Below are 21,121 nucleotides of genomic sequence, written 5' to 3'. Positions count from 1 at the left end.
CTATGATTATAATCCAATCAGATCTATAATAAATCTTATCCAAAGATGACTACATGATCAAACCTAATGCATACATGTGATATCCTCAGTAGCTAGTCTACATAAATCTTGGGCTATTTCTAGCTTGATCGATTTGAAAGTAGGCCAATGTGTTTACATGTTCTAATACTTGTAGAAATCGTAACTCCTCAGCAACTTAAACAACCCACGAACACTTGCAAACTGCCCTCTAACATTGTACTTCAAATACATCACAAAAGCATCGTATTCAATTCACAACAGCAATTATAGACCATGGATCGTGGACGTGAATCATCGGAAACAATTAACTTACTAAAGAAAGACAACAACATTGGTCCTCTCATCAATTTGGTAATAAAAAAAAAATATTTTCATAAAATATTTAAAAAACCATTGTCATGGCAAATTTTAGTCAATAGAAAACACAACCAGAAAAGACAACATGAAAGTATACATTTTTACAATTTAAAAAATAAAAAAATCATCACAAACCACACAACTTATGTGCATGGAACCAAACGTAAATCTTATGAACACAGTGCATGCACATGAAAGATCTCAAGTACCATATCTGGGGGACTGGATCCAGCTTGATCAATTTATGGTGAAGGCTGATATGCTCCTTTTAGTATATATCCAAAGCTGCAACAGCCAACTCCTGAACATTTTCCGACAATAATTGCAGATATCATAATTCTTTAAGGACTTCTTTGGGATGAATGCAAACCAACGAAGGGAAGATATTGCATGCATCTGTATCTCGGTCTCAATTCAGTCATGCATTTGATTCACACTCCATGTTCGATGAAATATTTACCATATGGAAACAGCAAATAAAGAAATTCTCATGTATAGAATCTTTCAACGAGATAATACTTTTCAATTGTCTCAAAATATGCCATGGTTCCTCGACGGAGTTCAAACTTTTAGAAACATTTTCAGATCAATTGTGATATATAAGGATCAAAAGGAGTTAAACTACTGAGCAAACAAGTGTTCTGTAATCATGCACTCAAAAACACAAACTATTATGATCCACTTTCTAGCCCTTGCAAGCTCTATCAAAATTTTGGTATTAAAATCAAATTTAACTCACTTCCGAAATTACATAACACTGTAATGAATCAGCTCAAACAATTATCTTACACAATAGAACAACAACATCAGCTCTCCCATCAGCTAGAGCAGTTTAAATTTCATCAAGATTGTAACTTGTCATGGACATTCTATCAGTCATATTGAAGCAATTAGATATCACAAGCACATTCTCGTCAGACCATAGAAAACATAAAAAAGAACAATGTAATGCACAGGTAAAAGCTTTCAGCTCACAGTAATAGAGGCATGGCCTCCACGTATCTTCTCCATTGCCTTTCCTATGAGTCGGTTAGGCGATGGCGCGGTGCATACCCGATATCGTGATCTCCTCCTCTCGTTCCGGTCCAGCGCCCCACTTCACGGTGGAGTACGGGGACGGCGGATCCACCCTCTTCTGCTAATTCATTCAAGAAAGAGTAATTTAGGACCATTTTGCGGACAAAAGAGCGGGAATGTCCTTGCCGGGGGAGGGGCAATCTCAGAGACTTCTCGGAAGTGCCCTACCACAGAGGTAGCGGCGACGGAGAGCTTCCCCCTCGTCGGACATAGCTGGGCGGCGGCAGCTGCGAAGGCTTCTTCCACAGCCCGTGTTCGGAGCCGAAGGTGTTTAAATCTCCTGGGTTCCGGGTTCGAAAGGGCTTGAAGAAACGAACGGGAAACGGGAAACGGAAAACGTGGATGGTGTTTCTTTTCTAATCGGTCTTCTTATCGGATCCGAACAAAACCCGTTTCCTTAAATGGCGTAGCGCTCTCAAGAACCATACCCGATCGCCCGAGGACCGGCAAGAATCGAAGGCCAACGCCAGGTGAGATGAAATCTCCCAACTTTGGATTAGGGTTTCACCACGAGGATCTCGATCGAGTTCGTCCCTGGATTCGCCCTCCCATCAGGGCTCGATTTCTATCCCAACATCGTGTCGAAAGGGTGTTTTTGTTCGAAACTTAGGTTTCTCCATCTCGATTGTGATTGGCTTGTTACGCTAGGAACGGATAGGAATTTACCAAAGCGATTCAGGTTGGAGCACATGGGGGTTGGATTCTATTCTACGGGGCTGACATTCGACGAGGCAGCTACCAGTATTGTTTCGTTAAACACCGCAATGGGTTTGTGACTTATGGATCGTGCAAGTTGCGAAACACAATTTATTTTCGTTTTTGTTGTTGTTTGGAGCAGCTTTAGCTTTTCTATTCATGCCATTAGTTGACATTCCTATGTAAAAATTTCCATTTCTATGTTGCAATAATTTTGAGGTTTCTTTTTTAAGAATGTAATCCCTTTTTTTTTATTGCCCGTGTTTTTGATACAAAAGATGTTGTTTATGTCTATTTTTCTGACTAATTTACTATCCACTTGTTTGGATTTCTTGCTTTCAGCTGATCAGTATAAGTTTTGACATTTTATTTCTCTCTGGTATTTTGTTGAAATGTTTCTGTTCGATAGATTCTGGGTGCACTTATTATTGCAGCTAAGATATCTATTCATTGAAATGCTTCCGTGCAATAGATTTGAACTTGGTGCGGCATCTTCTTGTTTTCTTTTTTTCTCTTGTAAATATTCAGTAGGTGAGTATATGAAGTCACCATTATCTTTCTTATAACTTTGGTTACCAGTTTTAGCATATAGAGCCAGAAGAAGATCTTAGATAAACCAATAATAAAGAGAAATGCCTCCCTAACATAAAACTAAAACCTAAACCTGACAGTAACATTCTTCAAAAAATGTCTAGAGCACCAATATGTGCACATGCAGTGTACTCTTGAAAGTGCACATATGCAGAGTTAGCATATGATTAGTTGAAGATGTTATAGTACCCACCACAGCATTACATTGCATCACAAGTTCATGCTCTTCATCTTTGAATGCAACTCTGTTCATGGCATAAATTTTGGATTTTTTAAGTAGAGGATCAATGTAATTATAACTTATTCATTTTCAGTTTACACTAAAATTTCCTTGATAAGGCACAGGTAATATTTCTGTACTTTCTCTTTGATACAAAATTGCAATATGCTGTTCTAAGATGCAGGTATCTTCTAATTTTTTCATGTGTGATTGCATTACAATGGCCCTATTGGCTACTTGAACTTGGACACTAAAAGTTTGTTTGAAACTAGAGGTGTAAAACATTCACCATTTCCTACTGAAGGGTACAGCGTGTCACATAGATATTGTTTCTTGCTTACCTTTCTTTGTTTTAGGGTGAAAGTTCATATGTGTTTGGTTGCCTATATTTTTTGGACCAGTTGGATTGGTATTAGATTACCAAATGTTGAGAAGAATCTCATTGTACTGGAGTTATATTTTCTTCAGGATAGTTCAATCTATTTCTTTTTCTTTTTTTTGCACTTTCATTCATGTTGGTAAACAGATTGGGTCTTTTCTTTCCAGTGGAAAAAAATGAGGCGTCAAGGACAATATGCTGACATCAATCCTGCGATAGCTGCACAGATGCAGCACATGTCGGGACAAAGATTACAACATAGCTCTGATATGAGTCATTTTCCAGGAGGGTCAGATTCTTTTCAACATGGTGAAGAGCATCACTATATGCCTTCTAAAGCAGAGGGACAATGGCAGTGGGATAGGGATGGGACAAAAGGATCAAATCAGCTCCCATCTCAACTATATAAAGAAGGCAGGTGTTGCTTCGCTTGAGATTGAAAATTGTGCCATTTCATGGTGATTTTGCCACCTAATGCCATGAGATTTGCTTTAGTCTTCTTTCTTTTTCGATACTACTTGTTAGGTTAGTGTGTTTTTGATGCTCAAACTTTTTGCATGGTCTGTAAATTTGATTCAATACTCTCCATTTCTAACTAGTATTTTCTATTGCACATGGCCATGGAGTGTTAGTTGGTCCTATTTATAAATCAAGTACATTTCTTAGCTTGGCTTTGAGCTTGAATTTACAATGCCTTGACAGGTTCAATTGTAAACCAACTATTTTGCATGCTGATAACAAATATTTGAAAAAATAAATTTGCATTTGCTTGTATTAGTGAACAATGCATCATTTTCAGAGCTGGATCATCCCATGATGGACTCGTTGCAACTAATAAGGTGAATAGTATAATGACCAAAATTGAGCATGAGTGCTATCATGCTAGAAATAGTGTTGTTTTGCCTATAACATATGCATCCATTTCTTTCTGACAAAAGCAAAAGCAAAATAGTTGCTCGGTCTTGCTTTCTTATTTTTTCCACTGATTTAACTCTATCTTTTTTTATTATAAGAGTAAATGATAATATCTGCAGTTTATAAAGTATAGAACAAGGACACTTGAGTCTCATTTGAAAATCAATACACATCTTTTATATCCGATAATATATTGGAATATTTTTTTTTTATGCTACTGATTCACAAAGTCTTTTGTGGATATTGTTCAAAAGAAGTCATACCTAGGAAAACCTGGGTGGAAGTTCCAATGGAGGCTTTTGGACAGCTTGCATTTACAATTACTGAAGTTCTTAACTGCACTAACTTGAATATAGGAATCTATATCCTAAGCAAGGCTGCTTGTTTTTGGTTATAAAAAAAAAAAAGGACTCGAAGGTTCTCAAGTGTTGGCTGCATCATTTGGACATATCGCTTTCAGTTTTTCTTTTCCCTTTTTAAGTAAAGATTTCTGATAAATATTGTCTAATAAAAGACCATGCGAAGCTTCACTTATTAGTTTTCTACTACATAAGTGCTGGACAATGTTACCTTATTGCAAAAACAAGAGAGATGACATTTTCTTCTAGTCATGATATAATTTTTGTATCATGTAATAGTGCCTTAAAAGATGTGTTTTACATATGATATTTGCTCGCTGCAAATCTTGTTGTTTTCACTCTTTCCAATGGTAATTTAAGGTTCTTTTGTCTACTTACCCTTGTTGAACTAAATAGGAGATGAATTTTGATTTAGGACAAGGAAGCGATGTTTTGTCTACTTTGTACGAGGCACAAATGTCTGATTCAAAATTAGGTAGGGAGATGCAGATAAATAGAGACCCAAGAGCACATGCCCGTCAAGACGAGTTGGTGGCCACATTTGATGATAGCACTCTTCCTCAAACATTTGAAGGTCTTGAAAAGAAATTTCTTAATGATATCATGAACTTGGCCAAGGAGCAGCAGGAAGCAGAGGACAGAGAAAATGCTAGACACAGAGAGGTAAATTTACAAATTTGGTAGATACTAATCTTAAGGTTTGGATATTTATTTTTTCTGTAGAAAAGAAGCTAAACTTCTAATACTTTTCATACATGTGCTAATTAAAGCTATCTCTTTAAGCTGGATTTTGTGGTACCAATCAATGTTGCATAGGTGGTCACCAAAGTGCTGCCTATGTAGTTGAGCTGCTCTCATGGTCCAGGCCCCTAGTGCTATGGAAGGTATCAAGCTGAGAAACTATCTGAGCACTTTTGTCGGGACTTTGGTGGTCAAATGGGCCATAAAAGTTTGCTTTTTTCCTAGGCGTTTTCCTATTTATGAAAAATAGTTATTAATAAAGAGACATAGGATAATGGTACTTGTCATTTGAGCACCATGACATATTATGTGATTGTATGATGAACAGCAACAATAGTTGATAAATTGGTTTGTCAGTTCCTCTTTATAACTCATGGTAGATCAATGATGCATCAAATTATATTTCTATTTTCATAGTTAGTACTTCTATATGTTTCATTTATTGTAATCTATTTTTCAACAAGGAACTTGTGGATACATGGAAATGAAACTCTAGAAGGTCTTCAAAGTAAGTAATGGATCTAATTCATGTTACCTAAGATTCAGATTTTTGATAACTATATAAACAATCATCCAGAATAATCATGAAGTTAAAAATGTCTTGCACTTGGGTGCTGGACCTATTGGTCCATATATTGATAACATTAAAATGACCTGCTGAACCTTATTGACGATGCTGGATTGGTCGTTTATTTTCAATTTCTGAATGTAGTTCTTATTTGCAATAGAACTTTGACTGATAATTTGATAATTAGTAAGTGGCTTTTTGTTCCTCGTGCTAGCGTTGGTATACATATATATTCGGTATGTGGCTTTGGTTCTCCCTTTTGGAAACAAGAGTTGGTATTGTTGCTCTAATGTCCCTCATGGGTGTAGGAAGCGGCATTGCTGCCGTGTGACCTACTTGATAAAATGTTAAGGAGATATTAATATAGTTTTATAAGCGAATCCTGTTACGAACATAAGAAATTGTATGTAGTTTATTTGTGAAGTTTATATCAGTGATTTAAAAAGCGCTAGGCGCCAAGGTCCAAAAATGCCCGAGGCGCTAGGCGCTCGCCCGAGCGAAGCGAGGCGCTAAAATATAAAAATATATAATATAATTAATAAATATAATTATTTAAAATTTTAAATAAAAATATAAAAATATATAATATAATTAATAAATATAATCACATTAACAGTATAAGCCTGCTGACGGAGAAACGAGGAAGCAGCGGCGAGCAGCGACAACGACGAGCAGCGGGAGCAGGAGCGACGAGCAGTGAGATCGGGATCGGGAGCGGCAGCAGCAGCGGGTTAGGGTTGGGTAAGGGTTAGGGTTAGGTAAGGGTTATATCAGTTTAGTTGGTTCGATTGAACCAACTAACAACCGAACCAGACCTAAAATCCTGGTTCGGTCACTTGGTTTACCCAGGCGCTCGCCCGAAGCGCCCAGCGCCTGGGCTCGGGCGACCGCCCAGGCGGCGCCTGTTTGAAGCACGCCGCCTGGGACATTAGCGAGGCGCTCGGGCCTCGCCTCGCCTCGCCTCGCCCGAGCGCTTAGGCGAGCGCCCGAGCGCCTTTTTCAATCACTGGTTTATATACCTCAACTTTAAAAGCTATAGCACAAAAATTGGTACAAATGTTATGAGCTGACCATGGGTAATGAAATTTGTGTATGCCATTATCTTAACTAATGGTGAGGTAAAAATCTCTAATATTGGTATTCTAGCCAACATAGTACCTACTTATGCTGATTATAATTTTGTCATAGTGTAATCATGACTATGAAGGGATTCAACATAGATAGTTCTGAGGATCAGCCAATTATATCTTGGAGATATAATTACATCTTCATGTTTCAATTGGAACCGTAAATTTACATTTAAACAATGTAATTATTAAGACATAGGTGCTTTACTAATTATAATAATGTTGTTGCAAATTTATTTTCTAGTTCACTATGAGTTAAGATGAATGACAGAAAGTTTCTGTATTTACCTCGTAATATTTTTGTTGTTTCTGGTGTTGTATCATTTCAAGTTGTAGGCATTAAAATTTAAGTAATAAACTAGATGTATTTTTTTATTTGTATATCTTATGAATTTCTCTTTCTAGGCAATTTATCATGCACATCCTGTTGCCACCTTGTATGAGTAAAAAACATGATGGCCACAAGCTTTTTATCTTTTTAGAGCAAAGGTAGTGAAGCCACAAGCTTATTCTATAAAAGAATGAAATGAGTACAGGGTGAAAAGAAAGAGCATAAAATAACAAAACAAAAGCAAGAAGAAGAAAGAAAGAAAAACCAAGGACCAACAAAACATAAAGTGTTTGCATTAGGTATTTAAAAGCATCTGCAAATCAAATCAAAATCACTTTAAAGGTAATCTGGATCAGGTATTTAAATACTTCAAACAATGAAACAGGACACTACACGTTTCCACTAACCAGATTTTGAAGAGTTTGTGTTTCCCTTCTTTCCATAGGTCTAACAAAGGAGGAGAACCAACCCATCTCCAAACTTTCTCAACCTTGTAGAGAAAAGATAAATTCTTGATTTACTCTTGGTGAAGTTGATAGCTAAGCCTGAGTAACAGAAATTCTTGATTTTCTGTTAAGTATAGACTTTCAGATCCACCATCCAAATTCAAGTTTAGTTATTACTTTGGAAAGAAGTGCGTGAAACTTGAATCATAACAGTTCTGGAAGAGTTTTGAAATAACCATGGGGATCTTTTTTTTTGTAGGAACTAACATCTTTTTCCTTTCAAATTATTGACGAGTGTTGAAGGGCTATATATAAAACCATTATAAGGCAAATGTTCTTAAAAATATCAACAGAACATGAAATTTTTTGAAGTCTTGATACAAGTTTTTTAATGAACCAATTAAATGTATTACTAGAAGACTCTTCAATGTGACAGGTTAATCAGCTGGTGTTTCAGGTCTCTGTATCTCCATGATACAATCATCTGGTTATCAAAAACTATATAACTAGTTTGAAAAAATTAGAGAGGCTTTGCAATTTAATAGGTAAAATAGTAGGATTTGGAGAATGCTAGGCAGTGATTTTCTAGCAAAAATCATGAATTCCTTTGATGGTGTCAGGTCTTTGTTCGAGTAGTCAATATAATGTGCTCCAGTAGCCTGGCTAGATTTATAAGATTGTGGTTTGTGGAGGAACATTCACACATGTACATGGAGTTAAAAGCAGATAATCTGCTAATAAATAATCTCCATAATTTAATTTTCTTTTGAACTTCAGCTAATATTCCCATATGCCCATAAGCATAATTTTCTAGAACCAATTCTACTGTCTGGTTGGGACTGTTGCCTGGGCTGTCTAGACTTTGTGACAAGTTATTCTCTGTTGGGAGGGTCTTCCAGATTTAGGAGAATTTGTCAATGAACTTTGCTCCTTTCTGTGCATTTTAAGAAGGAATTACTGGTATATTTGTTTTTATTTATCTACATCAATAACATATATATGTATTATTTTCTCGGTTTTATCCTCAGATAGATGTCTTCTCGGTTCCAATTATTATATTTCAAAATCTACCTTTTCATATCCTAAATCTTCAGCATTTAATTGTTTCTAATTGTTCACATCAATATTCCTTTGAAACCTTAGAGATTAAATGAGATCAACACACAATATCAAGAAAAACTGCTGGCTGTTCGAGCCCGTCAAGCTACCCAGAGAGAGGATATGCTCCACAAAGAATCTCAGGCACGCCATCAGCAATATCAACAGGCTTATGTGAACAGCTTTCAGAGTAATGCTGGAGCTAGCGATGCACATGGCTTTGGTGCCGCTCCCAATGCTGTCAGTACATACGATGATGCACCGCGTGGATATGCTGCAAGTCACTATGACTCCTACGGGGAGAGAGCCGAATTGTCAAGAGGAGGCGCCAGGGGTCGTGGCTTCGGCAGTCGTGGGCGTTATACTGGTGGTCGTGCTTATAACTCGAGAGGTCGATATTTCTGAACCAAAGTTATTAGCCTGTATTTGCAGATTGATGACATTTACTCTGAAATCTTATGTTCTGATCAAGTGGCTGTTGTACTAAGTGACAACTTCTCTGCTGAATGCCCATTCATGTCTGGATACAGGTATGTGGCAATCCATTGGATTAAATTTGAAAATTTCTTTTTTTTGAATATTTTGCTGGTGGATTACTTCAGTGTCACTCAAATGCTTTTTGTAGTTTGTCTTTGTCGTGATCATATTTGCAAAGCAGCAGCTCTACCTCTACGACAGTTTCTGCCATTTATTGGGGGGCTTATCTTTTAGGTCATTGCTTAGTAATTGCTATCGTGCGTGTATATGACAACTTACTTGGTTTACATGCGTGGGAAGGTGGGATCAAACTAGCCGTAGTTGTTGAGGGCTGTACTTGCAAATGTGCTCAAAGCTTGGGCTAGGCCTCTCGAGTCGTTGAGCTTGCGTCTTCCCGGCGTAGCTTACCTTCTACGTGATGGGAGAATGTCTGGGACCCCATTGTTTTCCTTTTGCAGGTAAGTCGGATGGTTAAACCATGTTCGGGCGGATAAAACACTTGGACAGTTTTCCTTTTGCAGTCTGCTTTCTTGCCGGGAGGCATATCGGGACTCACCAACCAGTGAATTTTGGTTGGAAAAGTACGTGATGAATTGTGACAATATTAAGAACTTAATTTTTCTTTTTCAAGTCAAAGTACTTAATTTTTTTTTTCAAGTCAAAGTATACGTATACACATATGTGAGATATTATTGGATTCGAAATATACTCGAAGAGAAACAATTGTAATTTTAGAAAATTCATATAGATGATAATAGAGCAGATATGTTGATAAAGATCTTATCGAAATAAATACAAGAAATGTGTCAACAGTTGGTCGACATTGTTTTGAGTCATGAGATGGTTGTTGGGCTGACAACCAACGAGTTCAGCCCATAGCCCATAGCCTATAGTGGGCTTTAATAGCTCATAGCCCACTTTTCTTTTAACCTAACCTTAGATCTAACAAGAGAGGTGTAGTGGCTGCGAAAAATAGGGAGAAAGCTACAACAATAAGGGAGACAATTACAACAACAGGGTAGAAAATTATAGCAGCAATGTGATTCAAAAAGAGAAAAAAATGGTAGAAAAACAAAAGAAGAAAAGGGAAAAAAAATAAGGGCAACAAAGAGAGATTGTTTTCAATCATCCAAGCAGTGTTCTCATCTTAGGTTAAATTATATCTATAGTAGCTTCTTGTTGGGATTATTTGGGGAGATTTTGGATATTGTGCACAGTCACGCAATCCTTGTATCTCAGTTATTCTCTTGAGATTGTTGTTTGAGTTTTGGATAAGAAATTCTGAGATTTGTATATTCATTATTTTTATAGTGAATTTTCTCTGATTTGCCTCGTGGTTTTTATCCTTCAGGTTGGAGGGGTTTTTCATATAAATCTTAGTGTCATATTTGATTGTGATTTCCATTTAATTCCGTTGTGTGTTACGGCCTGTATTTGTTCATATACAAAGTTTGTTACTTTTGTTTATCGCATCATCTATATCTAAAAGAAAGATTACAAATTATCTCTCATCTCTCTTAGCTCTTATTTTATCATTTATACTGGTCCTATGAAGGATAGGAAGAGAGGAGAATATGAGTCTAGTTCTCCTTATAGATTGATATTATTGCTTCCTACGATATGTGATGGCATCAAGGATGATAAGTATATTTAGAGTTTTTGATTATATTTAAATTAAGTAGAGAGTCGTAGTTAAATTGAAACTTGCTGGTGAATTAGGATTTATTTCTATAAATATACTTTAAGTTTTAAGTTTTAGTGAGACGGATAGGTAAAATATTTTGGGTGCTCTTAAGAGTGATCTTTAGAATTTCTATAGAGATTAAGAGAAAAGTTTTTCAAGCTTACATGAAAATACCTAAAAACAAGTCATGCTTGTATGGAAAAGACTCAAGAGATCTTATAATTAATCTCATATATTAAAAATTTTAATTTTTTCTATAAATATAGCTGAAAATCGAACTATGTTACATCTTATGCTGGCTTTCTGCTACATTATCTATTTGTTGATCTTTAGTAGATTTCTTTTTTGGCTTTCAGTTTTTCTCTTCTCCCTTCCTAAAAAAAAGTGGTATTAGAGCCCCAAAGATAAAATGATCAGAGATTTAATAAGTATGTCATCAGTTATTTATGCTGATTTTATTATGGAGAAAATAAAAAATAAAATTTACCTATGGTAGAGGAGGATAAAGAATCTTCTTGTTTAACAAGATCTACCAAGAACAATAATAAAATGAGAAAACAAACTAGAAAAGATGACTGATAAAGACTATGAGGAGCTTGAGGCAAACTATTTATCTTTACATAGCTAATAATATTATCAATAATGACTATGTTATGGTTATTTTGGGATAAGTCAAAAAAATCTTATTCAATTAAAAGTTTATTTAACAAGTTGTATCTAAAATAATAATTATATAGGCTGAGGATAGAGGAACATAGAGACTTGGTAGAATATATGAATATATTCAAAAGAATATTGGATTAACTAAAGAAAGTTGATATAAAAATTAATAAAAAAATAAGGAATTGTTACTTCTTATATTGCTCATCGATTTGTTTGTCAATTTTGTGGAGATGTTAGATATTATGTGGGAAGGATATGATAACTTTAGAATAAGTTGAAGAAACTTTAGTATTTCATGTTATAAGAAAAAAATGATAAATAAGATAATATAGATAGTGAGACATTAGCTACTCAAAGTGAAGGTTGATGAGGAGGATTTTCTGATGGGAGTAAATCTTAGCGTGGTAAGTTGAGATCAAGAGTCAAGTATTTGGATGATAATTTTTGCTATAGATGCAAAGAGAATAAACAAATTAAGCTAAAAGGTTTAGGAAAAATAAAACCAAAAGAAGATATCGATGAGAGCACTTTTGTGATAGATAGTGATGGAGATATCCTCACAATATTTAAAAGTAACAATATATCTTTCCAAAAGAGTTAGCTTTTAGATAGTGCTTGTGTTACTCATATTTGCTCTCAAAAATATTTTTTTGATTTAAATGATAAGTTGATTAGTAAGCTAAGTAGGGATGATGATTCAATCGATGGAGGTCATGAATGTTGGTAAAGTGAAGATCAAAATGTTCAATGAAGTAATGCATACTTTAGAGGATATTGTTTATATTTTAAAGATATAGAAGAATATAATTTGTTTGAGTCATTAGATTCCTTAGTTTATAGCTATAAGACTAGAGGTAAAAATATAAAAATTACTCGGTGTTGTATGATCTTATTAAAAAAAGGTTTCATTAAGGGTTATATCATTTAGAAGGAAGTAAAATAAAGATCTCAAAAGATTGGAAACAAGTTACACGTGCAGAAGATGGTAAGTACATATGACAACGAGCTTCGTTTGCGATGCAGAAAATAAAATGTGATATTTATAGTTTCTAGAATATCTATGGTTGGGGAAGAAAATCTCACTGATCATAAGATGGTGAGATGCAGATGTCTCTATGGAATCATATAGCTTACATGAGATGTATTAGCTGGCTTATTGGAATCAAGTGTTGGATTATGAACTGATTTGGTTTGCATAGTTATAGTAAATTCTTCAAGCTAATGGTTCAATTTGTGTGTGATGCACATAGTAAAAAATTACTTTTAAAAGTAGAGATTGTTAGAGTTGGTAAGTAATTTTATGATTCTTTATTATATTCAAACTAGTTGAGAGAGTTTTAGTTAAATTAAAACTCCTTGGTGAATTAGGACTTGTTTCTATAAATACATATTGAATTTCAAGCTTTTGGCGAGAGAGAAACAATATAGTAAGAGAAAAGTTCATTAAATTTATGTGAGAGGTTCTACAAGGAAAATAGTAATTGAATATGGATAACTCAAATATCTTATAATTAATTTCATGTATTAAAATATTATTTTATTTTTATGAATATAGGTGAAAGTTATTGAACAACATCATATCTTATATTTACTTTGTGATACATTTATCTATTGGTTGATCTTTGATAAATTTATCTTTTGATTTTTGATTTTTTTCATCTCCCAATCTAATAATACGTACAAGAGAAGATGGGAGAGGAAGCGAAGGTACAAGAGAGAAAAAGAAAAGATGAGAAAACAGAATCGGAGGAGGAGTGAAAAGAGAAGTATAGTCGAGGTTGATGGCACACGATGATAGCGGCCGCTAGCAATTCTGCGGAGGAAAGGCATTAATGCTATTCGAATTGGTAACCTTTGAAGTTTTCACTTTTTAGTAGATCGATTGAATCGTCCGGAATCGGGATGATACGCATCTCGGTTCATGCGTCTACATTGATGCCTACCACCAGTGGATTGATTCACTTGGCATCTCGAGAGAAACCAGTGATACAAGAATCACAGGCATTCATCCAACAATTAAAGTGCAAGCCAAAGCAAGGAACCTCCCTTTCCCTTGCGATGAGGTGATCCAAGTGGAAGCCCTATGAAAATAGAATAACTTCGAGACAACTGTGGAGGTATACCACAAGAAACAGCATTAGCTATATGCTTCTCCATTGAGCATAAGCCAAGAGACTTCCTCACTCTGCACAGGTATATATATATATATATATAAAGCTCTTGAATTGTGTCCATCTTCATCCACCTATTGCACTGCAAGTACTCCACTTGGACCAATGGACACATGCAAACAGCGATGCAAACATCAATGCAAACAGCCTCACATGGAAACACGGAAAAAACCTGTAAGTATTTTGTGCCTAAAAACTTTTTAAAGATCTTGACGTGACCATTTCTTTTTTGCTTTCGAAGTAACTGTTAAGTTTGACATCGGAGCTTTTCAAAATCCTAATTTGAATGATAATTTATTTATTTTTATTTTCTAAATAGTCGCAAGAATTTCATGTGGCTTTTTATCTATACCATTGTTTTCTTTTTTCTTCTGAAAAACATCAGAGTGAACCAAAATATCAAAAATAGGGAAACATCATTTAACCCAAACTTATATGTCCTATTGACTTGGAGCTATATATATATATATATACTTTTTTACAGCATACAATAGAGCTAGACTACTATCCTTCAACACAAAAACTCACGCCAGTTACTATCTTTCTTAAGGCAACTGAACTCAATTGTAGGGTTCAAGAGGTCTAGAGCATGACAATAGACCTCCCTGTCCAATAATGTTGTTGTTGATCTTTTACTTCCATCGACGTTGGGTGCATATATACATGCCTTATTTACTCTCTGACAGAATATCTATGATGAAATCATCCCTCCGCACCAAAAAATTGTACTGGAAGGAGCAGAGAAGTACCTGATTCATCTCCCAGGTAAGCTTTCTCTCTCTCTCTCTCTCTCTCAATTTGATTGATTCTGTAGATCTTACGCCCTTCAGTTTTGTTATGAGATTTCATGAAGGCATCATATTTCATGAGGTAGAAGGTGGCCTCTTCATCAGTAGTATTTGTTCTTTTTTCGCACCATGCATATATAGGCTTCTTCAAGGAACAACTCAATGTTGAATTCAGCACCGTTGGAAAGATAACTGTTAGTGGACAGCGTCCCTTATTCGACAACTGGTGGAGCCGCTTCCGCAAGGAACTGCAAGCGCCGGAGAACTATAACATCAACAACATGCATGTGAGTTTTAAGGACGAAGTCCTTTGTATTGTGCTGCCGAACTTCACCAACAAAGCCAAAGCCACTGTGAAAGATGAGCCAACACATGATACTAGCAAGAAAGAAGGTGCAACTTCAACCCTTGAGCCAAAATGCAGTTGCAGGAAACAACAAGAACAGAAGAAGTGCGAAATGTCTGATGCAACGCATGTGGAGGAGAAGAAGGTGAAGGATCACCTCATAGAGACAAAGAACGCAGAGAAGGTTACAGGAAAGGATCAACCTGAAGAAGGTAAGAAGGGCATAGACGCAGCAGCTCTAGCGACTTGCCATGGTGCTGGAATCAGGCTAAGGAAGATGAAGCTTAAGATGGGTAGATTGGAAGATGAACTGTCCAACACCAGGAAGCTCATGGGAGCTTTCATTGTGGCTACTGTGGTTTCGGTGGGGGTGGGGTTGTACTTTCACTGTAGCCCGACATCCACAGAGACATATACCCACCCGGCTTCTTAAGCTTTTCATCTCTATGTCAAGCTGAAGGCATTATGATAATCTAAATGTAATTGGGACTTGTTAAAGAAAACAAATTAAAGATTGAAGTGGCATTATGGATTTACTGTTTTTCTCAGTAGAATAGATGTGTCTAAACAATCAAATTTATATTTTGTGTGTATAATAAATACTTGGGTTAGTCTCACATCGAAAATATATTAAAAAAAAAATTGAATAAATTTATGAAAGCTGAATCAGTTTACTAATATTTCGAGAAAATAATTTAGAATTAAAAATTAATAGGTTAGTTATTCATCGAGCTACGTCACGATAATTGATATCGAAAAATGATATAGTATTAAATAAATACTATTTGTGGATAGGACTAAAAGTATACCATATGATTGATGATGGTGTTAAGTAGTGGAGATTATAATGTCTTGATTAGCTCCACATCAAAAGCAAAAAAAAAAATTAAATGAACTTATGGGATTTAAATGGATCTACCCCTAAAATACGGACTTGAGTACTTTGGGCTCATGATTGAAACCCAACAAAATCATACGGTCTTGACAAAATACTTAGAAAAATAAGAAAAAATAATTAAAAATTTTCTTGGAGGTTCACTAACATTTTATAATGTCATATTATAAAAAGAACTGATAATTGATAGAAGATAAGATTTTTCCAAGGAAATCTCTCTTTAGGAAAATCCTCTATTCTATCGAGGAAAATCCTCTTTCCTATAAATAGGAGAGAGATATGTTAATATATTCAAGCTAAAGCTTCTTATCTTTAATAAAGTTTCTTCAATAATTATTATTATCTTCTATTCTTTCTATCAATAATAACACTCAAATAGTTTTGTTTCCTTTTCTTGTACAGTTTTTTTTTTACTTTTTATAAGCTTGATTGCAATTACTGATAAATTTTCTTTGAGGAGCCATAGTGATTTCCTAAATTTTTTTTTTGTAGTGAAAAGAGTTTGGATCGAGTTGTGTTGATGCTAAAAAAAAACCAGCTTTATAAATTATTTGAACACATTTACTAGATAGAAATCTTTCCTAGTGACTGAATAATACCTCTTCACAATGGAATTACCAAAATTTCTATTTGGCAGAATGGTTATTAGCCAGCCATAGTCATTTTTGTTTTTATGTCTGTCTTGGCTTGGAATCAGGTCAGGTTGTCATTATGATTCCAGTCGACGATCGAGTTTAGGGCTAACATCTGATAACCAGAAAGAATAGAACCTTTTGACAGCAACCTTCCCTTCATTTTTAGAATTCTTACATTCCTACTGAGGAGAATCTCAAGAAGAGAAAGTTATCTCATTCCTTGTGGTTTTTGTTTTGCAACTTCCATGGAGATTCGGCTTGTCTGAATGTTCAGAACCTTACAGTTGTAAGTTTTAATGATGATGGCTCTCTACAGCTTCCTTCTTTGTTCTTCCAAACAAATGTTCAAGCACCATGTCATCCTGAATCCTTTCCATCGTATACAAATGCTTTGTTCAGAAACCAAGTTTTCTCCAAGAAGATCCAAAGAGATTCGAAGTCCGCTGGACCAGCTTCAGCTTCAAAGGCATTGGAGAAGCAGGTGTTCTGGACTTGCAGGACTCTAGAAGATCACAGACGAGGGTCGTTCAGAACACTCTCTTTCAACTAAGATCCATTTGCAAACAATTAAAATGGTTTGTTGCGAAAAACCCATTAAAGATCAAGGAGCAATATTCTAGGAAATGGGAAGGGGAGTAGCCTAATGGATTGATGCTTCGGAATCATCTCAGTTGCCACGACCAAAAGGGTTCATACTTGGTACTATTTTGTTGCCATGGTCAATGAGGATTTTAAAGACAGTGGACTTTGGGAAACAACAGATGATTGTTGTTCCTTGAAATCAGTTCAATTCTTTCTTTCATCAGCTTCCAGGGGATTATCCTTGTACATCCATCAGGCAATAGCTGCATGCTGGGTAAGCAAGTAAAGGTGAAATCACAAGCATTCTAATGCTAGAATGTTGCTGATCTTCATCACTGAGAAAGGTTGTCTCAATGGATCAACTGCTTTTCATATATGTACAAACCTAATATGGTTGGTTATATGAAGCCAAGACACACTTGCTGGAATCTATTTGTCATCTAAAATGATCAATTGTTGATGAACAGCTTCTCTCTCCACACCCCGATGTCAAAAATACTCCTCGAGGAACACTCTTTATAGTAAGTAACCAATAAATTATTATTTTAAATGTAAAACATCAGCTTCGCTCAAAGAGTATCAAATTTACATCAACGGATAACATAAATCTGAGATGAAGAATCATCCATGGTAAATTTGACTAATGTTTGACCAATTTTAATTGAAGATCAACTTTGATCGAGGAATGATATAATTTTTTAGAACCAGCTAAGACTTATGGAAGAACAGTGTGTGCTGTTCTTACACAAAACGTAGTCGTCAATTTGATAACTTTGTACAAGTAATTTCTCCTGCTAACTTGCATATACGATTGATATATATATATATATATATATATATATATATATATATATATATATATATATATATATATATATATCCGTTACTGATATTACACACAACCAATAACAAGGACAAATGTCTTATTAATGTTATGTATATGCGAATGATAATTACACGTATTCTTATAGATTTTATATGATGAACTCTTTTTTGTAAAAGTTATTGATATTGTATTTGTTAATTCGAGGAAGGAAATTGGGTTTGTCCTGTATTGATCAACGGGCCTGTCCACGTCTCGGCCGACACATCCACAGTATTTGTCTTTTAGATGCAATTGAAATACTAGTTGTATTCAGCTGACATGGTGATCACCGTACGCAACAACACACAGTAATGATTCACCACTCTGATGTATATTAGTTCAGGAGGAACCATGGCCAATTTTGATGGATTAAGAGGAGTAGAAATTTGATATTACGTCAAGATGTGTGCAGAAGTTGAGGATGATGTTGATTACTTCAAGAAAAAGCTGCATGCTTTCAGAGATTTGGCTTAAGCAGATGCAAGAAATCAACATTTCGGTGGAGTATTAATGCATCCTGAGAGGTTAAATCAGTGAGATAGTTGAGTTAATGCAATGAACTCATGCAGAAGCGTCCTTGTTGACTTAAGGTGATGAGGGCACCCTATCTAGGGTTTCTATTAGGGTTCTTTCTTGCACTCGGCAAGCCATGCACTTCACACAAGCTCACAACATAGCAGTGTCCAGTTTCTTTTCATCTCAGTCGTCATAAATCGCAGCAGAAGCATACAACAAGAGTAGCAAAACCAGGTTATGGTTTGGCAGGGACTTCATCATATGGAGGAGACCTGCAATAAAGTTCATCACGGCTGCGACAGTCGATCATGGTTGAAATGTATGTGAGGATGAGTCATTTGTGTTACCAGTCTCCCATTTAGTAGAGATGAAATGATAACTCCTGGAAGGAGGCGATGCTAACTTGTACAAGAAGGTAGGCTTTTGCTGCCCTCTATGAGTAGCGGTAACATGCATGAAACCAGAGCGCATCAATGTGGATCGATTCAGCATGTCGTTTTCTGCGAGGCAAGAGAAGAAGAGCTCCACTTCAATTGTATATGCATATCTCTCCACTTTTCCAACGCTATGCTCGCTGTCATCGAGCTTCTGCTGGTGGTCGACAATGGAACAGCTTGCAGAGTAGTCAAAGTGGAAGATGGGGTTTGATGCTTTCAGTCAAATGCAATGAGCAGAAGCCTGTACCACATCCCACATGTTTCCTTGAGGAGGTGATCAGTTGATATAAGGATTCTGATGCATGTGATATATATATACATATATATTTATATATTGGGTTCATATTAAATGAGTGTCTTGTTGTTTCTTTTGCCTCGATAGGATAAAGCTTTGAAGCCCTACTGGTATGCATCTGCTCACATATAAACACATGGGGTACGAACCCTATGTGATGTCTTGCTCAAATCCTTCCTTCACCTTCTCCCAATCCCTGCAACGCCTACTCTCCTATAGTCTGAAGTCCCTCCCTCAGAGTCTTTATGGCTTACCAGCCTAATCAACTTTACAGTCAAATCCCTGTTGTGGATGTTTGTGCTTTTCCCATCTTTTTCCTCCCTATAAATCGCAATGCTATGTGGGGCTCCTTTGTCATACCAGTATGATCTTTATCTATGAGAAGTTCCCTCATAGCCTTTCCTTTCTTTCTTCTACTCTCTTCCTTCCTTCTTTTCTGGATGGTTCTCTACATGGCAGTCTTTGTTGTTAGGCTCTTCTTCTTTTTCTTCGTCTTCTTCTTCTTCTTCTTCTTCTTTCTTCAGTGTACTAGTGTAGTCGTGTGTTCAACCTTGCACTACTTGGTTATTGCATCTTCTTTCATGTTTGGATAGATCTGTGACTAACTTCAAGGCTTTCATAGATCTTCTTCCTTTCCTTTGGAAAGAAAAAAGAAAAGAAAAATGAAATGTTTTCTTTCCTATGTCTAATGGAATCTTTTGATTTGACTAATACACTTCAAGTAAACGATTTGTATGTTTTCTGCTTTTACACTTTTCTCTCATGTCTGGTTAATGCACTCAATTCATTATTCTTCTGCTGCATGCTACTCAAATCAATTCTTTTGGTTCCTTTGTGAAACTCTTTTAGACTTGTTCAACCAAGTGCTAGAACATTCAAGTTTTGTCACATGCTAGAACATTCGTGTGTTCAAGCCTTTTCTTCCTCCTTCCACCCACCTTGATGGAAGATGCTTGGAGAAGTGCCCAAGGGAATGAATGAAGCTGCCAGCATGATCTAGCTTAAGGACCAAACAACATCCTTGAGCATGAAAACCTATTACGATGTTGATGAAGAACTTGACCGCAAACATGAATTCCTCTTGTATGTCTCCAAGAGAGATACTAAAGAGTGAAAAGATATGCGCATGGAACACTAAGAAAATAGAGTGATGCTAATCCTGGCTAGGTCATGCTCTGGCAGCTTCATTTGTTCCCTTTCTGGGCACAACAAATCCACCACTATCATCACAGAGAAGAAAGGACAAGATCAAGGTAAGTGTGCTTTTCTTTGTGTTCTTCATCATGTTCATGCTGCTTGTCCATTTAATCCATCAATCCTCTTATCATCTGCTACAGTAGTACTCCACGGAAAAGAGGATCCTCTTTATTCTGTCTTTTTCTTCCACTTAAAGGGTGCTCTTATCATTATCATATTATTGGGGAATAAGGTCCCCAGTGTGCAAGTGGGCTCTGATGTTTATGCCTTTAACATCAGATCTATGACAATAGAACAGTACATCCAGCTACACATGTTTCCATGGATGCTTAATCTCTGCGTTGCTTTAGTACATCAAAGAAATATGTTTGTTCTATAAATATATTGCTGAAAGATCAACAGGATACATGTTATATGGTGTTTTTGTACATTACGAACATGTATTTGTTCCATATATTCCTGAAACCTAGACAGGATATGGCCAGCTTATCTAAGTTAGACCACATGCACTGATATTACTTTAGTTTCATCTCTACCATGGTGGAGTTACAGTAGTTTCCAGAAAATGAAAATGAATGTTCTCATATACTTCAAATCAACATCATCTGTGTGCTTGCAATTTTCTAACATCAGGAGTTTCTAAG

At 36.0% G+C, this 21,121-nt stretch overlaps 2 protein-coding genes across 3 annotated transcripts; both read left to right on the top strand.

Moving 5' to 3' along the window:
* Nucleotides 1-1,791: 1,791 nt before the first annotated feature.
* LOC103980362 (uncharacterized) lies at nucleotides 1,792-9,467 on the top strand. 2 transcript variants are annotated; one of them, XM_009396746.3, is made up of 4 exons: nucleotides 1,792-1,925; nucleotides 3,509-3,755; nucleotides 5,031-5,278; nucleotides 8,972-9,467. In XM_009396746.3, the coding sequence occupies exons 2-4, from the start codon at nucleotides 3,518-3,520 to the stop codon at nucleotides 9,329-9,331; spliced, it is 846 nt and encodes a 281-aa protein (XP_009395021.2). In that variant the 5' UTR covers nucleotides 1,792-1,925; nucleotides 3,509-3,517; the 3' UTR covers nucleotides 9,332-9,467. The 2 variants fall into 2 exon arrangements, with proteins under 2 accessions (XP_009395021.2, XP_009395022.2); XM_009396747.3 differs by lacking the exon at nucleotides 1,792-1,925 and adding an exon at nucleotides 1,932-2,223.
* Nucleotides 9,468-13,980: 4,513 nt separating this feature from the next.
* On the top strand, nucleotides 13,981-15,574 carry LOC135608873 (inactive protein RESTRICTED TEV MOVEMENT 2-like). The gene is made up of 3 exons (XM_065101922.1): nucleotides 13,981-14,095; nucleotides 14,608-14,686; nucleotides 14,851-15,574. Exons 1-3 carry the CDS (start codon nucleotides 14,027-14,029, stop codon nucleotides 15,486-15,488), a joined length of 786 nt encoding a protein of 261 aa, XP_064957994.1. The 5' UTR covers nucleotides 13,981-14,026; the 3' UTR covers nucleotides 15,489-15,574.
* Nucleotides 15,575-21,121: the final 5,547 nt, after the last annotated feature.

This window comes from Musa acuminata, chromosome BXJ2-4 (assembly GCF_036884655.1).
Source record: "Musa acuminata AAA Group cultivar baxijiao chromosome BXJ2-4, Cavendish_Baxijiao_AAA, whole genome shotgun sequence".
Taxonomy (NCBI): domain Eukaryota; kingdom Viridiplantae; phylum Streptophyta; class Magnoliopsida; order Zingiberales; family Musaceae; genus Musa; species Musa acuminata.
This window is presented reverse-complemented; position numbering and strand designations above follow the sequence as displayed.

What these genes read in the sequence shown, in the direction of transcription:
- LOC103980362 (XM_009396746.3), top strand. Translation starts at nt 3,518, where the DNA reads ATGAGGCGTCAAGGACAATATGCTGACATCAATCCTGCGATAGCTGCA. An exon ending in ATCTCAACTATATAAAGAAG is followed by an intron (nt 3,756 to 5,030) that starts GCAGGTGTTGCT and finishes ATTTTGATTTAG; the next exon opens with GACAAGGAAGCGATGTTTTG. An exon ending in AAAATGCTAGACACAGAGAG is followed by an intron (nt 5,279 to 8,971) that starts GTAAATTTACAA and finishes TTGAAACCTTAG; the next exon opens with AGATTAAATGAGATCAACAC.
- LOC135608873 (XM_065101922.1), top strand. Translation starts at nt 14,027, where the DNA reads ATGGACACATGCAAACAGCGATGCAAACATCAATGCAAACAGCCTCAC. An exon ending in TGGAAACACGGAAAAAACCT is followed by an intron (nt 14,096 to 14,607) that starts GTAAGTATTTTG and finishes ACTCTCTGACAG; the next exon opens with AATATCTATGATGAAATCAT. An exon ending in GTACCTGATTCATCTCCCAG is followed by an intron (nt 14,687 to 14,850) that starts GTAAGCTTTCTC and finishes ATGCATATATAG; the next exon opens with GCTTCTTCAAGGAACAACTC.